The 25886-nt window shown below is 34.7% G+C and overlaps 1 protein-coding gene across 9 annotated transcripts; it reads left to right on the top strand.

Annotated features, from left to right (window-relative positions):
• Window positions 1-3: 3 nt before the first annotated feature.
• On the top strand, window positions 4-25886 carry tmc6b (transmembrane channel-like 6b). Of its 9 annotated transcripts, none has more exons than XM_051122326.1 (22): window positions 2086-2196; window positions 4267-4335; window positions 10265-10368; window positions 10942-11060; window positions 11136-11273; window positions 12811-12972; window positions 13058-13166; window positions 13629-13713; window positions 15679-15936; window positions 16280-16467; window positions 16783-16927; window positions 18370-18525; window positions 19119-19297; window positions 19410-19500; window positions 19577-19674; window positions 19871-19966; window positions 20059-20134; window positions 22152-22285; window positions 22857-23033; window positions 24231-24309; window positions 24397-24492; window positions 25446-25886. In XM_051122326.1, exons 2-22 carry the CDS (start codon window positions 4312-4314, stop codon window positions 25461-25463), a joined length of 2532 nt encoding a protein of 843 aa, XP_050978283.1. In that variant the 5' UTR covers window positions 2086-2196; window positions 4267-4311; the 3' UTR covers window positions 25464-25886. The 9 variants fall into 9 exon arrangements, with proteins under 9 accessions (XP_050978287.1, XP_050978285.1, XP_050978283.1 ...); XM_051122324.1 differs by having other exon boundaries at window positions 10262-10368; XM_051122325.1 differs by lacking the exon at window positions 2086-2196 and adding an exon at window positions 2721-2815.

Here is a 25886-nt window from a genome sequence, read left to right as displayed (position 1 = left end):
CACATCTGAATGTGAGAACAAGAATAAGCTCTGAGATCTCGACTCAAAGAACATGTTTAATGAACTGAATCAGGAATAATGGAGTGATGCAGATGGACGTCTGATGGATCTCTGGACAGGTGAGAGTGGATGATGGACGTGTTTCAATCACACACACGGATTGACTAAGTGATTATGTACAAAATTAATAGTTGTTTAAGATTTATGTGGTTTGGAATTAGTAAAATGTGCTTGGAAAAAAAAAAGATCTAATCAGAATATGGACTTGCCTAGTACTGTATTTTTAATTTTTAAATTATTAACTTTTTGGTAAAGCTAAAAAAAAAAAAAAAAATTAAATACATAAATATAAACTGTTGATTACATAAAATGATTACAAGCATTTTAAAAATCATTTTATAGATTTACATTCAAGTTTTATTTTATTTTATAGATGATACATAGAGTACATTTAAAGAAGAGTAAAAAACAAACAAACAAACAAACACACAAACAAAAAGCTAAAAAACTAACTCTATTTAAACCCACTCAAAAATTCCAGTTCATATCTTGATTTTATTATTATTATTATTTATTTGTAGCATTTTAATTTAGGTTTGAACTGCATTTGATTTGATTTTACTTCTAATCATTTTATTGGTAATTAACACAACAATAAATAATGCTATATTTAATTAAATAATTTTTTTACAAATTTTTTATGTATTACATTTTTTGTTTTATGTATATAGTTTGAGTTACATTTTATTTTATTGTACTTCTAATCTTTTTATTGGAAATTAGCAAGCCAATAAATAATGGAATATTCATTCCATTTTATAGGCTTGAGTTACATTTTATTTGAGATTTATTAGTATTATTATTATTATTTGGTATTTAACAAGACAATAAATAATGGTATAATCAATTACATTTTTTCTCTCTTTAACTCCACACTAAATTCTTTTATTTATATTTATTTTATTTTATGCATTTGATTTTATTTGGTATATTCAAAGTTTAAATGGGGTTTTTATTTATGTATTTAATTATTTTTTTTAGCATCTTAATTTAAGTTTGAGGAACATTTTATTTTATTGTACTTCAAATCTTTTTATTGGAATTTAACAAGTCAATAAATAATGGTGTATTCAATAAAAAAAATTATATCTTGATTTTATTTTATTTTAGGCTTGAGTTACATTTTATATTACGTATTATTTTTATTATTTGTTATTTATAATTAATTAATTTCTTGTCTCAATTGTTTTATTTAAACAATTTAATTTAATTTGAGCTTTGAGTTTGACTGACAATGTCTACAGTGTTTATTCAGCATTTTAAAAAATTCTAAAATTTGTAACATTTCCGCATTTTGAATTTAAAGTCTACATTTGATCAGCTGATGCATTCCTTGGGAATCGAACCCATGACCCTGGTGTTGCAAGCACGATGCTGAATTTTTAAAATTATTTTTTTCGATTTTTAATTTAATATTTTATTCTTATCCACAAGCGTACACTGCAAAAGTGATTTTCTTACTCAGTATTGTCTGTATTATTTATGTATATGTATTATTTTACAAATAATTTTTTTTTGTATTATTTTTTTAAACCAAGATACAGAAGCAAAATGATTTAAGATATAAATAAATAAACAAACAAATAATTATTAACTTGCTTTACCTTTAAATTTGGTTTAAATTCAGTTTATTTTTCTGACCTCACTGTTAAATATGTTTACATATAAATGCACTTTTTTTAGAAAACAAGACTTAATATTTAAACTTACATTTTTGGATTTAAATGTATTTCACTTTATTTATGTTTAGATATTTGTACTTGAAAAAGACAATATTGTGGAGTGTAGGAGCTTTGCAAGCTCTTAATGAAGCTAAACTAATAAACACTATTAAGTGCTATTATGTTAAATAATTATGCTTTTTTTGTGGTTGGTTTGATCACAGTCATCACTGTTTACACATTTACGGAAAAGCTGCGTCTTGATGTCATTACTAAATAATGTCATGTCACACAAACATGTTGAGCAACACAAACTAAACCACATTCTGTAGAACTGAGCTGAGTTTTAACGCTCACACACGTCAACTTCCTCCTGAACAATGAACTCTGACAGAGAGAGAAACACACATGAGTAATAACACACACCACACGCTTCAGAGAGCATCTGAACAGGAACTCAAGCTCAGTTTAGAAGGTAAAGTTTTGTTTTATATTGGTCAGATTGACTAACTTTATAATCACAATGGGGTGGAGAAGTTTAGCTTAAGGCCTTAAAACAACCTAAAACTTATTTTTTATGAAGTAGAAAGAGTTAAAACGCTTTAACTCTTTGATTTATGTGGGAACACTTTTAAGTGCCCTCTGATGGTTTGTTTTGATGTGTTTAACAGCAGTCGAAGGTTCAATGAATCGGCTCATACCATTTTTAAATGACTGAGCTCATTCACACGTTGTGTGTAATTTAATATGCTCACGCTAATATTACCCCCGAAACACGCTTTATGTAAACTTACAAATGTCATAAAAAGTATTTTGCGCGTTTTGTAAGGTGATAAATCATTTCACCCCCCCTACGGAAACTAAAGTGCCTCAGTCCTAGTAAGACTTGTTCTCTTTGAACCGGTTCTTCTTGATGACTCATTTGAACTAACTCGCGACTCTCGTGCGAAACGCCCTGGAAAATTGAGAGTCGGTTGAAAGAGTCGGACCGAACGAACCGATTCGCCGAGCGGATTCGGATTTCTTGTAGCTCGGCAGTCGGTGTCATTAGAAGTTTGTCGGAGTAGCTGTACGGTGATCCAAAACGCGCAGTGGTGAGTTACAGCTCATTTACTTGATTCCTTTACCTCAGACAGAGTTTTGATTGAGTTTGGAAGAGAAACAATCGAGATCAAGTTGCGAGACCGCGTTTCAACTCGATTCCGTTTGAACTTCGGCAGGTGTAAAAACAACACTCCTCAGTGCACTATCACTTTCTTTGACACATGTTTAGTGTTTACAGAGAGGGAATTAACTAGACGCTAGACACGTGAAACCTCTGGAGAACAAATGTGAAACATTGTATCACTGTATCAGTGCATGCTTCAGTAACGTTACTTTGATGCAGCTATGTATCATACTGTAACTATGTGTCATACTGTTACTATGTATCATACTGAATGAGCTTCACATTGACATTCCAAAGCATTTTTGTGGTACTTAAACATACTATGGTGTTGTCACTGTATCTTTTAAAAAAAATTGATTTTCCATGATAAATGTCTAAAACATGGTAAAACCGTGGTACCTTTTTGCTTGTGTGTTGTTAGTGTCCTCATCCCGAACTGATTTATTTCACTGGCTGTGCTTCATATTCGATATAAGACTCTATCCGAATCAGAAGTATTTTGGGCTACTATAGAGGATTGTAGAGACAGACATGTTGTCTCTGTAGGGAGCTCATTAGTTTCATTAGTTTTAAAACAACCAGAAAGTTTCATTTTTTGCAGATTTCAGATTTGTTATGAATCTGAATGAGGATCTGATATTTATTGTGGTATTGCCCTTGACTTTTCCAAAAAAGTATGATATTGTCATGGTTCATGACCATGGTAGAACCATGGTACTTTTTTTGCTGTTTTGCTAGTTTGCTGCCTAACTGATTCATTGGCTGTGTCTCAAAACTTGGTGTTTGTATATCAGACTCCATCCATATCAGAAGTATTTTGGGCTACTATAGAGGACTGTAAATGCACAGACATGTTGCCTATGTAGGGAGCTCAGCCAAAAAGTTCAAGTTCAGAGTTTTATTTGTTGCAGATTTCAGATTTGTAAATAATAAGAATGAGAATCTGATATTTACCATGCTATTGCCATTGACTTTTCCAAAAAAAAGTATGCTATTGCCATGGTACATGACCAAAACATGGTAAAACCATGGTACTTTTTGCTAGTTTTCTGACTAATTGATTCACTGGCTGTCTCTTAAAACTTAGTTTGTATTTCAGACTCCATATGAGAAGTATTTCAGTTTGTCATAGACGATTGTATGATGTACAGACATGCTGTCTAGGTAGGGAACTCACTAGGTTTAAAATAACCAGAAAGTTTGAATTTAAAGTTTCATTTGTACCATGGTATTGCCACTGACCTTTCCAAAAAAGTATGCTATTGCCATGGTACATGACCAAAACATGGTAAAACCATGGTACTTTTTGCTGTTTTGCTAGTTTCCTGACTAATTAATTCATTGGCTGTGTCTCAAAACTTGGTGTTTGTATTCCAGACTCCATCCATATCAGAAGAATTTTGGGCTGCTATAGAGGGATGTATGATGCACAGACATGCTGTCTATGTAGGGAGCTCACTAGGTTCTGAAACAGCCAAAAAGCTCAAGTTAAGAGTTTTATTTGTTGCAGATTTCAAATTTGTAATAAATCTGAACAAGAATCTGATATTTACCATAGCATTGCCGTTGTACAAAACCAAAACGTGATAAACATGGTACTTTTTACTGATTTGCTAGTTTCATTAATGCATTCTAATTAATTCATTGGCTGTGTCTCAAAACTTGGTGTTTGTATTCCAGACTCCATCCATGAAGAATTTTGGGAATGAGGGAATGATCAGACATGAGGGAACTCACTAGTTTTATTTGTCATGAATTTGAATGAGAATCTGATATTTAGGCGAATGACATCAGATTGAGATGTGAAAGGGAGCGTTGTGTTATTTGGAGTGAATTCTGGCAGATATTATGTCATTTGTCATGCGCTGTGACACGAAACAAAACAAAGCCGTTGTGTCCCTGATTCAGAAGAATTCTCTTTGTGTTCGCCTGAATGAAGGTGAATTGTTTCTCAGGGTATTTTTGGAGATTTTTCACTCTTTTTTCGCTCTTTCACCCTCTGTGTTTTCCAAATGGGTGTGAACTGGACAGAGAAACAGTTGTGATTATTCCTTCAAGAGCTGGAGATGTTTCGGTGTAATGTGACCACACTAAACCAGACGGTTCTTCACTCTCGCTCTAGTTCCAGATGTGCCAGTGTAATCTGAGCTGTGCTCTGCATACGGCTGTTTCTGATTCTGCACTTTTGTTTGCTGTTCTCACACAATGACTAAACCCCCTCCTTTGGACACGTTTCAAATAGCGTTTTTAGTCCTCTAGAGGGTCGTTTCCTTTCGCAACACTCCCACACTCATAGTCAGGATGTCCAACAGCTGTCTTGTTTTTGCCTTTATGTGTTTGGCTCATGCTTTCAGCCAAAATGACTTGCGTTGTGTTCAGGGCGTGTGTTTGATCAGCTTACGCATTTCCTCAAAATCAAAGCTGTGATGATAAGTAGTGAACATACTAGTGCAGTGCACATTGAAGCACATTTAGTTTTCTGTGTTATGGAGTTTTAAGCTGGACATATTAATAACCCATAACCATAACCTGTAGCTGGTCAGTTTGTGGTCCTAAAACCTGTGAGAGAATTAGTATTTTCAAGTAATGCATTGTTGTATTAGAACTATAGCATGTGTACTTTACATATATCTTGGGCTCTGTGGGTTCAGTGATGCAGAAAACACAAACAGAATCGCAAAAAATAGAATTTACTGCATTTACTGCATATATATACATACATATGTATGTATGTATGTATGTGTGTGTATATATATATATACATATGTATATATGATTTTTTTTTTGGTGTGTATTTTTTTTTTCTTATTATCATTTCCTAATGGTCTAGTAAATAATTCTTGTTTAATGGTTTCCTTAAATTAACAATAAAGAGTACCTACTACCATAAGTTAAATATAAATTAAATAGATTTCATAGGGCCCTAAAAATTAAAATTTTGTTAAAAAAAAATAATAAAATGCTGTTAAATTGTTTAAAAGGTTCATTATTTACATTCATTTGATATGCATTTTTAATTACTGAAATTTTATTTAACAATTAAAATGGAATCCAAAAATTATTATTGTTTTTTATTGTTTGCAATATAAATAAACTGGAAAAAAAAAAAAAAAAAAAGCTGAAATAAAAATAGACCTAATATAACTTAAATGACACTATACAAAATTGCTACAAATTTAAATTAATATTAAAAATACAAAAATAAAAGTAATCAAGAAAGAAAATAAATAAATAAATAAATAAATAATAAAATTCAAAATATTGATAAAAAACTGAAAGTATATAAATAATACTAAAAATACTGGCAAGCAACATATTTACAAATTTAAAAAATCATTTTTGACCATGTACTGTAAATAATGTAACGTGCTATAAAAAATTAAAATATAAAAAACCTTACTATATTTATGATGTTAATAACTGTGGAAATGCATTATCACAGTTGCTGGAAGTGTCTAACAGTCCTGTTTGATTTGCACACACATCTGACGACGATGACGACGATGATGGCGTCATCAGTATTTATAGTCTAGTTTTCCTAGAAGGTAAAGAGTGTAAACTTTAAATGTTTATATCTGCGAAAAGTGTGTTTTGGCCAGGAGGACACGACCATAGAGAGGAGCTCAGAGCTGAAAGACAATTTAAAGATGAGATTATGAGACGTGTTTAACGCTGCACATTAGAATGACAGAATTCAAGGAAATTCAGCAGGTCCAACACTGTGGGAAATGAAGTGCTCTGCCGTTCTGCATCCTGTTTATTATAGTCACAGTTATTTCTATAGTGCAATACAGATCAGCCTCACTGTAATAAACACTAAAATAACATTATGCAGAATTCATCAGTTTTAGCTTCAGTTTCAGCTGTAAAGAAGCTCTACAGAAAATCATAGTGCCATTATTCAGATCAATTTTGATTCAATTCAGTTCAGTAGAAGAGTCAGTGCTGCAGTTCATCAGTATTGAAACTGAACTGAACGGGAGGAAAGGATAGAAAGTTATCAGCAGAATCTGAAGTGTGTTTGTAGGAGTTTGTGGTTGATGAAGTGTTTAAACAGATAATTGAATTGAAGAATCAGTGTGTGTGTGTGTGTGTGTATGTGATTGAGATCTTCAATGGAAAGCTTTTGAAATGTCTTCTGACCACAGTGATGATGTCAGTGCCAGGAAAACACACACCTCCACAAACCGCCCTCATACACACACTGCTGCTTCTTTTCTTTGTGAGATTGTGAAAGTATTTCATTGAGAAATAAAGGCTTTTTAGAGCATTCTCTGTCTGTTCTCATGAGTGTGACTGGTGTTGTTTGATAAAGTCTCTTCAGATTGTTTATTCATTGTGTGTGTGTGTGTTTATATGGAGCTGGTTTTGCTGTAGGCTGATTTTTCTGTGGTTTTGGATCAGATGGCTTGCATTATATTCATGATAATTAAAGTTGCTGATGCAAGTATGTTTTTAATTTCATTTAGTTCGATCTGTAGCTGTTGTTTAGTGAATCTCTGCCAGCTTTTAGTCTTACTGACGCTGATAAACCAGCAAATAATACAAGTTCTGTCTTGCATGTAAATCTAATACTAATCTTTTTTGATTTTGTTCATATTTTTCTGAAGAAAGACAAATATAGTTAGCGATGAGATCCGAAATATTTCATGTCATGGATTTGTGTGTACTGAGTAATCCACTGTTTTGCAGAGGGGGGTCAAAATCTCAGAGATTGGTAGCTCTGTTAGTGAAATCTGAGTTTAGCGATCTATTGTACTGTATGCCAGTGGCATAAAAATGCGAAACTTTCACCCCAAAGTTTAGACAGGCAACAGGTAGTACATTACATTTCTAGTTTCAATATTTTTAGTGCTTCAGACATTTCTCTTTTCTCATTTCTCTGCTGAATGCAAAGTGACCCACATGGTTTTTGACCACTGAAGATGTGTCAAATTTAACAATTTACTCATGGCTTTTACCCCATATCTCTGGAAATGAACCACACAGGGTCTTAAAAAATGAAGATTCCAAAATAAACATTTTTTAAGAACCAAAATCTAAAAGAATATTAAGATAATACTTTAATACTTTTTGGGTTACAGGCATGCAAACTTAGGAGAAATGAACAAAAAAAGTGCTTTTTCGCTTTTTTGAACAGTCACCATTGGCATATAATGCAACAAAGGTTATTGAAGTCAGCAGATTTTGCTAACAGATCTACCAATCTCTGAGTAAAAATAAAAAATTTGAGATCTTTCTCTTTTAAAGAAAAAATATCAGCTGGATGCAAAGTTTGGTTTTTGGACACTGAAAATGTGGTTTAATTTACTCATGAAGCCACAATGAGATCCCATTATCTCTGGAAATGAACCATACAGGGCCTTAAAATTGGAACTACTGAAAGAAAAGATTGTTAAAAACCAAAAACCAAAAGGATATTGAGATATCTTTAATAGTTTTTGAGTTACGGGCATGCAAACTTAGTGGAAATGAACAAAAGAAAGTGCTTTTTCTCATTTTTGAACAGTCACCATTGGCGTATAATGCAACAAAGATTACTAAAGTCAACAGATTTTACTAACAGACCTATCAGTCTCTGAGTAAAAATATTTTGAGATCTTTCTCTTTTAAAGAAAAAAAAATGCAAAGTTTGGTTTTTGGCCACTAATGTATGCAGTTTAATAATTTACTCATGCAGCCGCACTGAAATCCCATTATCTCTGGAAATGAACCATACAGGGCCAAAAAATGGGAACTACTAAAATAAAAGTTTGTTAAGAAACAAAAACTAAAAGGATATTGAGATATCTTTAGTACTTTCTGAGAGAACTTTCATGCAAACCAGAGGGAATGGTCCTCATTGGCATAAAATACAACAAAGATTACTGAAGTCAACAGATTTTACTAACAGACTTGTCGATCTCTGAGTAAAAATAACATAGAGATGTTTCTCTTTAAAAGAAAAAATCCAAATGCTAAATGGAAAGTGACCCACATTTGGGTTTTGGCGCCGAAAATGTGGTTTAATAGTTTACTCATGGAGCCGCACAGAGATGAACCATAAAGGGCCTTAAAATTGGAACTACTAAAAGAAAAGTTTGTTAAAAACAAAAAAACAAAAGGATGTTGAGATATCTTTAAATCTGTATGAGTTACAGGGATGCAAACTTGGAGGGGAAACAAACAAAAAGAGTGCTTTTTCTCATTTTTGAATGGTCCTCATTGGCATATAATACAACAAAGATTACTAAAGTCAACAGATTTTACTAACAGACCTACCAATCTCTGAGTAAAAATAACAGAGATGTTTTTCTTTAAAAGAAAAAATCCAAATGCTGAATGAAACGTGACTCACATTTGGTTTTTGGCCACTGAAAATATGCTGTGCAGCTTTAATAAATTTACTCATGGAGCCGCACTGAGATCCCATTATCTCTGGAAATGAACCATACAGTGACTTAAAATGGGAACTACTCAAAGGAAAAGTTTGTTAAAAACCAAAAACCAAAAGGATGTTGAGATATCTTTAAATCTTTTTGAGTTACAGCCACTCAATCTTTCGGAAAAAACAACACAAAAAGTGCCTTTTCCCGTTTTTGAATGGCCACCATTGGCATATAATGCAACAAAGATTGCTAAAGTTGACAGATTTTACTAACAGACTTGTCAATCTCTGCGTAAAAATAACATAGAGACGTTTCTCTTTAAAATAAAAAATCCAAATGGTCAATGAAACGTGACTCACATTTGGTTTTTGGCCACTGAAAATATGCTGTGCAGCTTTAATAAATTTACTCATGGAGCTGCACTGAGATCCCATTATCTCTGAAAATGAACCATACAGGGCCTTAAAATTGGAACTACTAAAAGGAAAGTTTGTTAAAAACCAAAAACCAAAAGGATATTGAGATATCTGTAAATCTTTTTGAGTTACAGCCACTCAATCTTTGGAAAAAAACAACACAAAAAGTGCCTTTTCCCATTTTTGAATGGCCACCATTGGCATATAATGCAACAAAGGTTGCTGAAGTCAACAGATTGATCTAATAGAGCTGTCAATCTCTGTGTAAAAATAACATTGTGATTCTGCCATCTTTCTGAAGTCATTTTATCCTCCTGTAATTTTGCTCCAAACCTCCTCAGGTGAAAATTGTCAATTTGACCCCACTTTAAAAACTTTTTTTACTAGGAAAAACGTCAGAATGACAGTTTCACTACAGGGATTGTGTTGACAGAATTATTCCACTGAAACTGACATGAGAGCTGATAAGAGCTGTTTCTTCCTCTTGCGAATGTGACACACCTTCAGATGTGTGTCTGTAAGCTCAGACAGGTTTGAACACGATAAGAGCTCGAATCGCTGACATTCCTTCTGTCTGTGTGTTTTCAGCAGCAGGATGATGAGGATCGGGCAGTTTCTTTGCGATCGTCCGTGAGCGCAGCTCTAATCATGGCCGGAAGGGTCGGTTCTGACTCTGATCTGGTCACTGATATCGAGTAAGTGACTTTATACTATTTTTACTCTTTTGTCGGCACTTCCTGTGTGTTTTGGGCGTGTTTGTGGTGCCTTTGTGTGTATGTAATGGCGTTCATGTCATTACTGACTCATTTACTTGATTTTTTTTTTTTGTTGCTTCAAGCAGCATTGTTTATGAATACATTCCCGTTTTAGCGGATTAAAAGTAGCGTTACCAATATTTCTATTTCAAGTAAATGCTGTTTTTTTTAACTTTCTATTCAGCTGTGAATCCTGAAAAATAAAATGTATGAGTTTCCACACAAATATTGGGCAGCACAGCTGTTTTTAACATAATCAGAAATGTTTGTTGAGCACCAAATCAGTATATTAGAATGATTTCTGAAAGATCATGTGACGCTGAAGACTGGAGTAATGATGCTGAAAATTCATCTTTGATTACAGAAATAAATTTCATTTTAACAGATATTCAGTTAGAAAAGAGCTATTTTAAATTCTAATAATTTTTCACATTTTTCAGTATTTTTGATCAAATAAATGCGGCTTTACTGAGCAGGCAGTGATTTTTTGTTTTCTGTGTTTTCATGCATCAGGAGTCCAGCAGATGAGGATGGGGTTCATAATTCATTCAGTCAGCTGATCAACGAACAGTCTCATGACCTTCATGATGTCATAGAGATGACCCCGTTTGACCTGCAGGAGGAGAGCAGAGGTCAGATCAGGCTCTTAGACACTTAGACAGGAAGTGACATCAGACGGGAATCTGACAGAGCTGTTTGTGTTTCAGATGACGTTGTGTGTCTGGAGGCTCCGCCGTATCAGCGGTCTGACAGCGAAGGGCCGCAGCCAACGGATCATCTGATTGAAGAACGCTGGTCATCTGACACGCTCAAAGTCTTGTCCTCCATGCCCAGTCGCACCATCGGTCAGTGTGTGTTGGTTTCATCAATGGCTGAAGATTTATTTTGTTACTTTGAGCAATGCAATGCTGCTTTTAAAGCATCTAAGCAACCAAAATACACAGTTTGAAAGTTTAGTTCATGATTCCCTATAAACTCTGGATGGGACCCAAATAAACATGATAAGAGCCTCTTCAACCATTGCACGATTAAAATCAAAACAACATCGAGTCCCAGTGGTTTTTAGCCTTTTTTGACTCTGCTACAACAACTATAGGCCCTCGTGTACTGGTTGATGTTTTATAAGTATAAAATATGTATGTATAAAATATTTTTTTGTTTTTTGTAAAAATTGGGAGTGTGCATAAATTAAAATTAGTAACTAGTAAATAAAAATAAATTAATAAAAAAAAAATAATAATAAAATAATTAAATTACCACTAAATTTGTATGGTAAAGGTTTTTAAAAATATTTTTAATTCACAATTTCACAATTTCTGTGTTTTATAAGTATAAAATATGTTTGCATAAAGTGTTTTTTTTTTGTTGTAAAAATTAGGAGTGTGCATAAATTAAAATTAGTAACTAGTAAATAAAAATAAATTAATAAAATAATAATTAAATAATAAAATGATTAAATTACCACTAATTTTGCATGGTAAAGGTTTTTAAAAATATTTTTAATTCACAATTTCTCTCTTATTTTAGAATATTTTAGAGCTTGACATAACAAGCATGAATGGTCAGAATGAATATGCTCATGGCGGTTTAATATTGTATTAATTTCCATGACTTTTCCAGGTTTAGAAATCACACTTTTGAAATGAGGCTTCCTCAAATATCCAAGTTTTCCATCCTGGTTTCTTTTTAAAGGAATGAATTGAAATAAGAAATTACTTGTTTTTTTGTTGGTTTAACTTATTTTAATGCTTGTTTTGTCTTATTTTAAATAATTTTAAGTCTGTATTATATTTCGCTAAAACTAAAACCATAAAAAATGCATTGTTTACATTAACTGAGATTAAAAAAAATCAACTAAAATCTAATTAAAATCTGCTGAAATTAAATAATACAATTATAAAGAGATAACCCCCAAAAAACTGATAAACTAATAAAAATGACTAAATCAAGCAACAGATCTAAAAATCCAAAAATAAAAGTGAATAAAAAAAAATCTAATCTAAAAGAAACAAATCTAAAAATAAAAGCAAATTCAAAATATTTAAAAATGCACAATGCACAAAATATATAACATATTTTACACTTTGCACATTCACTAAAATATTACTTTTCTTGCTTTATAATTCATAATATATGAAGATGCAGTTTCCTTTTGCATTTTGAAATTGCTTGGTTAATGTGGTGTGTAGCCAGAATTTTTGCATGAATAACTCTTAACTCTGTATTTCATCTTAATTTCCTGTGAAAACCTCAGATGTTGTTTGTTATAATTAAAATCTGATTTCCTGGTTCTGACTTCCTGTACAGCTTGTGTCTTGTCTTGTTTCCTCTTGATGTCTCACTGATGACTCCAGATGACCTCAGTTGAATCTCTTTGATTAGGTCGCAGTCGTGGCGCGATCATCTCTCAGTACTGCAACCGCACCATGCAGCTGCGCAGACGCAGGCAGAGCAGACCCTCCATCCAGCACTTCCCTCGGTCTGCGCGGCCCAGCATCCGCGGATACCTCGTGGAAACGGACGGAGCCGCTTTTGAGGAAGAAGGTGAAAGCACTGAAATCACATGTGATGCCCGAAACATCTGAATTATGCCATGCTGATCTGCTGCGATGACTGTGTGTGTTTGTAGAGAATAAGAGGGAGCGTCTGGTCAATAATTTGCAGAATCTGTCAGCCCATGATCGCCTGCGTATGTTGAGAGCAATGCCGCTGAGTCTCGCAGAGAAGAAAGAGCTCCGGTAAATACACAAATACGCACTGCCACGCCTGCTTTTGTGCCTATTCAGCATGTCCTGCGGCGCTGCTGAATATACAGTACAACAAATAGAGTATAGAGTCTGAATAGAATCTGATGAAACGCAAAATGTATGGTCCATCCCAAAGAACAAAAGCGGTTTGTCAGACCCAACAATATTTTTAATATACTGAAATAATGCAAAGACAATATATAGGTTTGATTGGTGCAGTTCAACTCATGAGAGTCGATTCTTTTTTTTTTTTAATGAATCTTTTAAAATGACTCATTAGTTTGAATCAGTCTGATGAATCATTGAATCACTTAATGGCTGGTTTTATGACTGTGTCATTCATAAAAGAGTTTTGTTGTAGTAATATTGCTACGAACATTGTTTTGCTTAGTATGTTTGCTCTGTTTAGATTTCCCTCTCTTTAAAAAAATTCTTCTGATGTCTGTTTTTCAGGATGTTGGTGTTGAATAAAGCCGAGCACTCTGTGTCTCAGAATCAGATTCCCTGCTACAGTCAGCTCAAGTATTACATCATCATTGTGAGTCCGAAACACACTTAGCCACTTAAGTGCTTCAGCTTAAACTGTGAAAATGAGAAATGTTGCCTTGCAACTAGCAAATAAACAAGTTTAAGTTCTTTATTTTATTTGACAATGACAACGAAGGTTGCTACTGACTCTTTTAAATACTTTTTTGTACAGTAGTACACTAGTGTTTCATTCTGAAGCCTATATCTGTCATATGAAGCGTTTGGCTGTTTTTTTTGTGTCTTTGAAGATTCAGCCTTCAGACAGTGATTGGTTTTTGAGTGTGTGTTTGCATGTGTCTGAGGGTGTGATTGTGTGCGAGCGAGTCTAAGTGTTTGTATGCATTAATGCAATGGCTTACTTGTGAATGCTTGTGTGTGCATACAAGCACAAGTGAGTGCAACCGAGTGCAATTGCATTTGTGCATATGTGCAAGTGCATGCAAATGTATTTGAGTGTGTGCATATTTGCATTTTAATTAGGGCAGGCTGGTGTGCATAAGTGGAAGTGAGTGCAACCAAGTGTGTGCATGCATTTAAGTGAGTGTGAGTAAGTGCATGCGTGAGTGCATATTTGCAAGCAAGTGTGTGCCTTCAAGTAAGTGCAAGCTAGTGTGCTAGAGTGCAACCGAGTGTGTGCATTTATGTGAGTGTGAGCGCGTGCGTGCAAGTGCCTGTGTGGATTTAAGCGAGTGTGTGCGAGTGTGTGAGCGAGTGCAAGTGAGTGTGAGCTAGTGTGTGCAAGTGAATCCGAGTGTTGTGTGCATTTAAACTAGTGTGTGCAAGTGCGTGTGTGCAAATGTGTGCGTGTGCGTGTGCGTCCAAGTGAGTGCGAGCTAGTGTGTGTGAGTACGAGTGACTGCGTGTGTGCAAGCGAGTGTGCATGTGCAAGTACGTGTGTGCAAGTGAGTGCGTATGTGCGTTCAAGTGAGTGTGAGCTAGTGTGCGCAAGTGAATCTGAGTGTGTGCATATTTAAGTGAGTGTGTGCGATTGCATGTGTGCAAATGTGTGCGTGTGCATTCAAGCGAGTGCGAGCAAGTGTGTGAGTACAAGTGAGTGCAAATGTGAGTGCATGTGTGCAAGCGAGTGTGCATGTGCAAGTGAGTGCATGTGTGCGAGTACGTGTGTGCAAGTCATTGTGGTGTGTGTGTGCATTCAAGTGAGTGCGAGCTAGTTTGCTCAAGTGAATTGGAGAGTGTGTGTGCATGCAAGTGTGTGTGGAATTAAGTGAGCGTGTGTGAGCGAGTGTGTGCATGTGAGTGCATGTCTGCAAGTGTGTGTGTGTGCGAGTAAGTGCCTATGTATGTGAACAAGTGCTTTTGAGCGTGAGCTTTCGTGCAAATGTGTGTGAGTGCTTGTGTGTACACTTTTTTTTGTGCATGTGTGCGCATGTTTGTTTTTGAGTGTGTGTATCAGGGTTGTAACAGTAGTTTTTTGGTGTTGTATTACAGGCATATAGTGAAGTGTGTCAGAGGTTAATTATGCAAGCTGTTTGTTTGCAGCAGTTTGAAGGGTTTATATTTACTCTCTGTGTCAGACATGCAGATAAAATACTCTGACATTCAGATCAGTTTCAGTGTCGCTTTATTGGCATCAGCTAATCATTTGCATAAAACTGAGACATGCTGAACGTGTGTCATAGTGCAAACGGATGAAAATAATCTACTAGTATTGAACAATCAAAGAAATTTTCAAATTGCCCAGTAAACAAACAAACTTTGCATTTTTTTGATCATTAATATACTTTTTGTTACACTTTTAAGTTAATATTTTGAACTCAATTTAATTTTGACTTCAATTTTAAAGTTTTAGTAATTTTGTGTCATTTTTATTTTATTTTTTCGAAAAATCTATACAGCATTTATTAATATTTAGTTATTTATTTTAGTTTATTCAATTTAGCTTTTTTAGTACTTCAACATAAACTAATCAAAAATGATGAATGTTGCTAAAATGTTTTTGGTTTTTGTCTGTCAGGCGCTGAGGCACGGCTGGTACGGCTGGCTGTCATTCCTCTCCTCGCTGCAGTTGTGGCAAACGGCGCTGAAGCGTGTCGGCGGTCGCTTCGGGACGGGCGTCCTCTCGTATTTCGTCTTCCTCAGAACGCTCCTCTTCTTCAATGTCTTCCTGTTCCTGGTCACTGGTTTGTTTCTGGTGGTTCCTCAGGCCATCTTGCATTCGGAGCATAACGTAACCGTCAACAGCACATGGGGGCTGGAGGTGCTCACAGGCGCCGTAAGTACATGAATAAACACACGCTTACATAGTTAAACTAGTGAACCATCCACTGAGATTCACTATTGTGAATCTTTAACTTTAGAACATACACTAGACATTTAGAATAATTAAGATTTCTTTAATGTTTTTGAAAGAAGTGTCTTCTGCTCACCAAGGCTGCGTTTATTTGATTAAAAATTCAGTAGAAATTGTAAAATATTATTGAAACTTCAAAAGCCTGTTTTCTATATGAATACATTGTAAAATGTAATTTATTTCTGTGATCAAAGGCTGAATTTTCAGTGTTTGTTGCTGTAATTGACATGCTTTATGATGACACATCTGTCTCTCTCTCTCTCAGGGTTATTTCTCACACTCTCTGCTGTATTACGGCTATTACAGTAACCAAAGGCTGCAGACTAGCCACAAATGCTCTGTGCCCAAGAACGGGATGCCCTGTAGTTCTAGATTGCCCTATAACATGCCTCTTGTTTACTTCTTTACCATCGGCGCTGCCTTCTTCATCACCTGCATTATCCTCGTCTACAGGTGTGGCTCTTCTACAAAAATTGTTTTATGCATGTCCGTCACTTCAATGCACAGGACCAGGAATAAAATTTGATTGTTTATGGTTTGTTTTCCATACACATTTGAATATAAATGGAGTTAAACGGTCTTGAGTTAACCCTAACCTAAGTTTATAGCTTTTTTTAGTAGTAACCAAACAGGAGGTCATTGGTTTGATTTCCAAGTTTATTTAAGTGTTTTTTATGGTTTAATTTCAGGTTTAGGTAATGTTAATAACCATGGTAATGGTTGCCGTGCAGATACGCTGCACTGATTCCCTGTGTTTCTGTTTTTCAGCATGTCGAAGTCGTTCGGTCAGAGTTTCCGCATCGATAAATCCAAAGGCCTGTTGGCTATAAAAGTCTTCAGCTCGTGGGACTTTAAAGTCATCAAGAAAAGCTCAGTGAAACTCCAGCGGGCAAACATCGGCACACAGCTGAAGGTCAGTACACGTATGATCCATATATGACACGCATGTATCAGCGGACACACATATAATCCTCGTATGACACACATTTGCACACGTATTATCAGTGTTTGACACGCATACACATGTATGATCCATGTGTGACTTATGCACGTTTAATTCAAACATATGCAAACATGCGATCCGTGTATGATATTCATATTCATATGCACACGTATGATCTGTGCATGAAATGCGTGCACACACATGTACGATTCAAGTATGACACGCATGGACACGTATGATCTGTGTATGACACACACGCACACACACGCAAATATGATTTGTGTATAACACCCATGCACATGTATGATTCGTGTATGGCACATATTGGCATGTACGATCAGTGCTTGACACGCGCGCACACACACACACACACACGCAGACACATGTATGTATGATCCATGTATGACACGCACATACACATATGATTTGTGTATGACACACATGCATGTGTATGATTTGTGTATGACACGCACACACGCGTATGATCTGTATATGACACGCATGCACATATATGATTTGTGTGTTAAATATGCACAAGTATGATTCGTGTATGACACGCATGCACATGTATGATCTGTGTATGACACACACACGCACACACACGCAAATATGATTTGTGTATAACACACATGCACATGTATGATTCGTGTATGGCACACATTGGCATGTACGATCAGTGCTTGACACGCACACACACACACACACACGCAGACACATGTATGTATGATCCATGTATGACACGCACATACACATATGATTTGTGTATGACACGCACACACGCGTATGATCTGTATATGACACGCATGCACATATATGATTTGTGTGTTAAATATGCACAAGTATGATTCGTGTATGACACGCATGCACATGTATGATCGTGTATGACACACACACGCACACACACGCAAATATGATTTGTGTATAACACACATGCACATGTATGATTCGTGTATGGCACACATTGGCATGTACGATCAGTGCTTGACACGCACACACACACACACGCAGACACATGTATGTATGATCCATGTATGACACGCACATACACATATGATTTGTGTATGACACACATGCATGTGTATGATTTGTGTATGACACGCACACATGCGTATGATCTGTATATGACACGCATGCACATGTATGATCTGTGTATGACACGCATGCACATATATGATTTGTGTGTTAAACATGCACAAGTATGATTCGTGTATGACACACATGCACACGTATGATTTGTGTATGATGCATGCACATGGATGATCCGCGTATGACACGCACACAAATATGATCTGTGTATGTCACCCACGCACACGTATGATCCATGTGTGACATGCCCGCAGAAGTATGATGGACGTAAGACGCATATACACATGCAAATGACACGCTTAGCTCTGTTCTGTGTATGTTTGTAGGAGTTGGTGGCAGAGGTGAACCGTCAAAAGTTGAAGTTTCCCGTTCTCCAGCAGCTGGGCCGGTTCTTAATCCACATGCTGGCGTGGATCATGTGTCTGGGAAGCACGTTAGCGTCTGTGCTAGCTGTGTATTACTTCTCTGAGCACATGCACAAGGTACAACACACTTTATGATCCACTGACAAGCTCACATTTTGCAGGTAGTGTGTATTGTCTGCTTTAAGTTTAAAAGCTCACGTATCTTAATTTTTAGTTGTTTTAACTTCTTTTAATGCTTATTTTGTCATATTTTAATTTTTTTTTTAGTTTTGAGGCCCCCTAGTGGACCCCAGACCAGACTTATCATCATTAATTAAAACCATAAAAACAGTTTCATTACTTCAAATAAAATAAACATTAACTGACATATCAAAGATCATTTGTATTTGTTTATATTATTTAATGGGCCTGAGCTAGCATGAATTTTATTAAGTGATTTTTAAAAGATTTTTTTATGGTTTTAGTTTCCATTTTAGTTGACTTTCATAACCCTGATATAGACGTTATTTAAAAAAATAATAATGAAAATTACAAAAGCTCAGAACAAAATTACCTAAACTTAAAATTGAAAAGAAAACAGAAAATCTAATCATTACCAAAAAAATGCTGCTGTATAAACATCATGTAATCAGCTGTCAGTCTGGTCTCCCATCAGATTCACAGTGTTTGTGTTTGTTCATTCAGCTCTTTCTGACGCGTCTTTTTATCAGGATCTGCGTAGCCGTGCTCTCACAAACTCGTCCAGTATTGTACTGAAGGAAGCCAGTCTGTTGGCCGTTCCTGTCGTGGTGTCCAGCATTAACCTGCTCCTCCCCGGATTCTTTAACGCCTTGGCCTGGATGGAGGAATATGATTCTCCCAGTGTGCTCAATTATGTCTCCATCAGCAGGTAGAATGACTGAGTGCTTTCTTCTCAGTGTATTTCCTTTTCATCTCTATAGGAATGTGTAGCATGCACTAGTATGATGGATTTTTAACTGTTGTTCTGCTGTGTCCCGCAGGAACCTGCTGCTGAAGGTGAGCGTGTTGGGAGTGCTGTGCTATCACTGGCTGGGCCGCGTGGCGTTGGATCCTCACGGTCTGGGTTTAAAGGTGAGAGTCGCCGAGTTCCGGTCGTGTGTTTTGTGCGTCTGTATCTCGTGTCTGATGTTTGTGTCGCTGTGCTCAGTGCTGGGAGAGTTTCGTCGGGCAGGAGCTGTACCGTTTCCTCCTGATGGACTTCATCTTCATGCTGCTGGACACCTTCTTTGGAGAGTTTCTGTGGAGGTGAGAGGCTTTTATTTATTTATTTTATTTATCTAAAATATTTTTTAATTATTGCATTCACATGCTAAACTATAAAAAAAATTAAAATGATTTATATTCAAGTTTATTTATTAAAATAGTCTTGATTTTAAAGACTGTTGGCTATAAAAAAAAAATCAGGGTATGTCTGAGTCACGTCGTGTTTCTGTTTTTTCAGGTTGTTTTCTCAGAAAGCTCTGAAGAGGAAGAGGAAGCCTGTGTTTGATATTGCAAGGAACGTTCTGGAGCTCATCTATGGACAGAGTCTGGCCTGGTAACGACAAGCATCACATTCACTTTTCACGCTGATTTGCATCAGAAGTGTTCTGTGTTCTTCATCGGTCATCGGTGATGTTTTATCTACAGGTTGGGTGTTTTATTCTCTCCTCTGCTGCCGGCGGTTCAGATCATTAAGCTGCTGATCCTCTTCTACATGAAGAAGGTTTGTTTGTTCACTGTGTCTGTTTAGACACTTACCAGCTTGATTCACAAGTTGCACTTGCACTTTTGCATGAGAGAGTAAATATACATTATAATGAAATGATTAAATGTGTCATTATGTTTGCTTGAGAAAAAAAAAGACACTCAAAACCACCTAAAATCCCTCAGACTTTCATTGAGGGGGTGAAAACTTTTATACAAAGAGACGTGTGGTCATCTAAGCTGTTTATTGCTGGAGCAAAGCTTAACAACTCCATACTTAAATAAACAGCTAAAACCAGTCTAAGCTGAATGGCTGCTTTGGCTGCTCTCCGAGGCTGGTTTTAAAGTGGTTTAAAGTGGTTTTGGCTACTTTTTAGCTGGTCTTAGCTGGACAAGCTGGGAGACCTGATAAAAGACCAGCCAAGGCCAATCTAGCTAAGACTAGACAACCAGCCTAGGCTGGTTTTAGCTGTTGTTTACTCAATCAACTGGTTTTAGTTAGTTTATACATGTTAATCATACTAGAAGTGTGTTAATCATGCTAGCAACATGCTAATAACTTGTTAACCAAGATAGAAACATGCTAGCAACATGCTAATAGCATGCTAATTATGCTAGAAACATGTTAGCAAAATAGTAGTAACTTGCTAATCATGCTAACAACTGCTAGTAACTTGCTAATTATGTTAGTAACCTGCTACTAACTTGCTAACCATGTTAGAAACATGCTAGCAACATGTTAATTAAACACATTAGCAGCATGCTACTAACTTGATAATCATTTTAACAACTGCTGGTAACTTGCTGATCATGCTAGTAACTTGTTAATCATACTAGTAGCATTTTATAATTTGCTAATCATGCTAACATCATGCTAATAACACACTAATCATGCTAGTAACTTGCTAATCATGCTAGTAGCATTTTATAATTTGCTAATCATGCTAACAACATGCTAATAACACACTAATCATGCTAGTAACTTGTTAATCATACTAGTAGCATTTTATAATTTGCTAATCATGCTAACAACATGCTAATAACACACTAATCATGCTAGTAACTTGCTAATCATGCTAGTAGCATTTTATAATTTGCTAATCATGCTAACAACATGCTAATAACACACTAATCATGCTAGTAACTTGCTAATCATGTTAGTAGCATTTTATAATTTGCTAATCATGCTAAGAACATACTAATAACCCACTAATCATGCTGATAACTTGTTAATCATGCTAGTAGCATTTTATAATTTGCTAGTCATGCTAACAACATGCTAATAACACGTTAATCATGCTAGTAGCTTGCTAATCATGCTAACAGCTGCTAGTAACTTGCTAATTATGTTAGTAACATGCTACTAACTTGCTAACCATGTTAGAAACATGCTAGCAACATGCTAATTATGCTAGAAACACATTAGCAACATGCTACTAACTTGTTAATCATGCTAACAACTGCTGGTAACTTGCTAATCATGCAAGTAGCATTTTATAATTTGCTAATCATGCTAACAACATGCTAATAACACGTTAATCATGCTAGCAACATGCTAGTAACTGGCTAATCAGGTTAGAAACATGTTAGTAACTGGTTAATCATGCTAACATCATGCTAGAAACATACTAGCAACAAGCTAGTAACATGTTAATAATGTTAGAACCATGTTACCAACATGTTAGTAACATGCTAATTATGTTAGAGACATGCTTGCAACATGCTAGTAACATGTTAATCATGCTAACAACATGCTAGTAGCATGCTAATCATGTTAACAACATTGTAATCAGCCTAGAAAAATGCAAGCAACAAGCTAATCATGCTAAAACATGCTAACAACATGTTAAATCATGTAAGCAATGTGCTGAATCAACCGTGTTTTTGGGGAAACCGTAAACGAGTGATAAACAGAGCTAAACGTTAATTGCATATTAAAGACTTTCTGAGCAGTGATTCAAAGGAATCATTTGCGTATGGTTCTGAGTGAAGTGATTCTCCGGTTCTGATGCTGTGACGGCGTTTTGTCGCCGCAGGTCAGTCTGATGATGAACTGTCAGGCGTCGGGGAAGCCGTGGCGCGCCTCTCAGATGACCACCATCTTCATCACGCTGCTGTGTTTCCCAGCATTCCTGGGCGCCGCCGTATGTGTGACGTACACCATGTGGACGTGAGTGTCGAGTGCAAACTCACCACTGATTCACCACTGATTCACTAGTATCTCAAACACACATCTGAGATTTGTGCATTGCAGCACTGCATCTAAATATTTAATCATATATCATATATTAATGCTGCAAGTGATAGAAATGAAATAATAACACTGCAATTAGTAAAATTAAATGCATGCATTTGTTTAGTTATTTATGCTTACATTTCATTTTAATTTCAACATTTCATGTTTTTAAAATGTCGTCATATACATTAATGTTGGAGTAAATAAAAATAAAACCAAACAAAAAATAATTTTATTTAATTTTACATGGGCAAAAACGTATATTTATATATTTGTGCTTACATTTTATTTATTTGTTTGTTTGTTTATTTATTTATGCCCTTTTTTATTTAATGAAATATTCATTTATTTTATTTCTATGTCAAATCCACTCCGTACACTGTTTGGCTGTTGCTGTTTTTAATTATTATTTTACATGGGAAATAATGAATGTGTTTATTTGTTATGTGTGACATTCAGTGTTATTTTTCTGAATGTGATATTAATTTGTGTGTGTGTGTGTCAGGATAAGCCCGTCGGCGGGCTGCGGGCCGTTCCGTGGGCTGAAGACCATGTTCCAGGCGGGGAAGCTGTGGGTTCAGGATCTGGCGGCGGAGAATCCCGATCTGCACTGGCTGGCCTCCGCTCACGCCTACCTGGTGGAAAACCCGCTCTTCCTCTTCCTGTCTGCCGGCATCTTCCTGTAAGTGACTTCTCCATCACACCTTGCTTATTTGTCTCAGATGGTTCTTCTCAAATCTCAATAAGTCAGTAGATCACATGAAATGAGAATGTAGAGCCAAATCTGAAACATTGTTGAGATCTCCTCTCCCTCTCCCTTCATTTTACATGAAAAAGATTTAATTTCATTTAATTTCATTTAATTTAATTATTTGACTGTGCTTACATGTCACTTCACTTTTATTTATTGCTACATTCCATGTTTGTAAAGATTTATTTTATTATGTGTTTTATAATAAATCCCCATACACTTTTGGAGACACAGTTTTACATTAAATTTTAAATAGCAAAAAAAAATATTTATTGATTCATTCAATTATTCATTCATTTGTGCTTGCATTTCATTTACTCTTATTTTTTTGATATTTAATTTCATTTCATTATTTAAATTTGTGCATGCAAATAAATTTGTGCATTCATAATAAATCCCTTAATAATAAACACTCTTGGAGACACAGTTTTATATAAAATTTTATATGGGAAAATGTATTTATTCATCTGTTTATTTATTTATTTATCGATCGATTTATTCATTCATTCATCCTTGCATTTCATTTACTCTATCTCTTTTTTTTTTTTTTTTTTTACTTCAATAGGTTTTTCATATTTAATTTAATTTAATAATTTAAATTTGTGCATGCTTACATGTCACTTTACTTTTATTTATTGCAGCATTCAATGTTTTGTTTTTTTTTTTTTTAAATCAAATGTTCATTTATTTTATTATATTTCATATTAAATCCCTGTACACTTTTGGAGACACAGTTTTACATGAAATTTTATATGGAAATAAATGTTTATTTATTTGTCAATCCATTCATTGATTTATTCTTACATTTTCGTTTTTCATATTTAATGTAATTTATTTATTAATTATTTTTAGTTATTTATTAATATTATTTATTTATTAATTTATTGTTATTATTAATTATTAATAATTTTTAATTGTTTTAATTATTAATATTTTTTAATTATTTACATTTATTTATTGCATAATTCCATGTTTTTAAAAATTTCAAATGGTAATTTATTTTTATTATATTTCTTATTAAATTCCTACAAAGTTTTGAAGACACAGTTTTACATTAAATTTTACATGGAAAAAAACTTGTTTGTGACACAGCGAGTGATGATTTCTGTCGTCTGTGTGTTTGTGCAGGATCGTGATTTATTTCCACAGTCAGGTGGTGGACGGTCAGCGCAAGATCATTGAACTGCTTCAGGAACAGATCGAGAATGTGAGACGTGAATCAGTTGAATATGTGATCGTATGATCATCTCTGTGTGACAGTACCATGACATCACTTCTTGTTCTGTTGATTCAGGAGGGTGAGGATAAGAAGTTCCTGATCACACGACTGCAGGACATCCATGAGCGCAAACGAGGCGTGCCGCCGCGCCGTGTGAAAGGAGCCAGCGAGGTACAAACATACATACACACATATATATATATATATATATATATATATATATATATGAATCACTAGGTTGGGAATCTGAAATGATTCGGTTTTGAGTCACGATCCAGTTCTGAAGTGACTCCTGTTGCAGCATGAATCTTTTGATTCATGAACATTATTTGATTAATTTGATTCATGATTAAGTGCAAAATATTATGTGAAGAATATGCATAAAAGCCTAATTAAAATGTGTCTGCTTTTGGTTTATTTTTCTTCACTAAAACTAGCACATTTTTTTATAGAAATAAAGCTAAAAAAATAAATACATATTATGTGAAAATAGAAATGAAAAGAAATAAGTAAAATAATTGATTTTGAGGCACTAATTATGAACTGAAAATAAATAAAAACTAAAAATGGACTAAATTGTTTTACATTAAAAATAATCTCATTTTATTTTTGTTTCTTTATTGCAAATTCCATAATGTATGTATAAATATATATATTTTATTTAATAATATAATAAATATTAAATCCCTCTTTACTTTCAGACTATTAAGAATATTTTAAATTAAAATAAAGTTGAAATAAATTAATAAATATATATTAGATGAAAAATAAATGAACTACAATGACTAAAATTAAGCACTAAAAGCAATAAAATTAATCACTTGATATAAATAAAACTAAAACTGAATTATAATTAAATGAAAAAAATTAAAATAATTAAAAAAATAATGAATTTATTAAAATTAATTTGAAAACCCAAAATAAGATAAAAACTACACTAGTATATAAATAACACTATAAAATAACTAACTGCTAATAAAAAACCCAATAAGTGGATATAAAAACCTGATCTGTTTGATACACAACCTGTGATTTGTCATTTTTATTGAATTGATTCCCAAAGCCAGTTTTTCCTCTCATTTGGTGTTTGAGTGTTTTAGACTGTGATTTGTGTCTCGTTTCAGGATTCCAGTTATTCATGACGCTCTTCATGAAAGGAGCAGTTTAGTGCTGATGTACAGAAAGAGACTGAACAGAAGCTCTGCTGAATGTTCATCTCTCGCAGAAACAACTGGAGTCTGTCATGAACCTTTATGATCCTGCACGGATCAGACTATTGTTTCTAGAATCCAGAAAGACACTCTGGAAGACTCACAAGAAGACTGGAGTAAATACACACTTGCATTTGGCTAGTTGGATTCCGGTTAAACCTGTGGAAATATTACCTGTATACTGGTGATGGTGTTTTGACGCCATTTGATATTGAGACACTTTTAATTTTACTGTGAAACATTTCTTCTTCACCGTTCCTCATTCCTCCAGCGCTCACAGACTGGACCTTCCGTTTAATATACTGTGATATTAATGTTTTCATACAAACTGTTTTAAATAAATATGATTTTTAA

Source organism: Labeo rohita, chromosome 11 (assembly GCF_022985175.1).
Source record: "Labeo rohita strain BAU-BD-2019 chromosome 11, IGBB_LRoh.1.0, whole genome shotgun sequence".
In the NCBI taxonomy this organism is placed as follows: Eukaryota; Metazoa; Chordata; class Actinopteri; order Cypriniformes; family Cyprinidae; genus Labeo; species Labeo rohita.
This window is presented reverse-complemented; position numbering and strand designations above follow the sequence as displayed.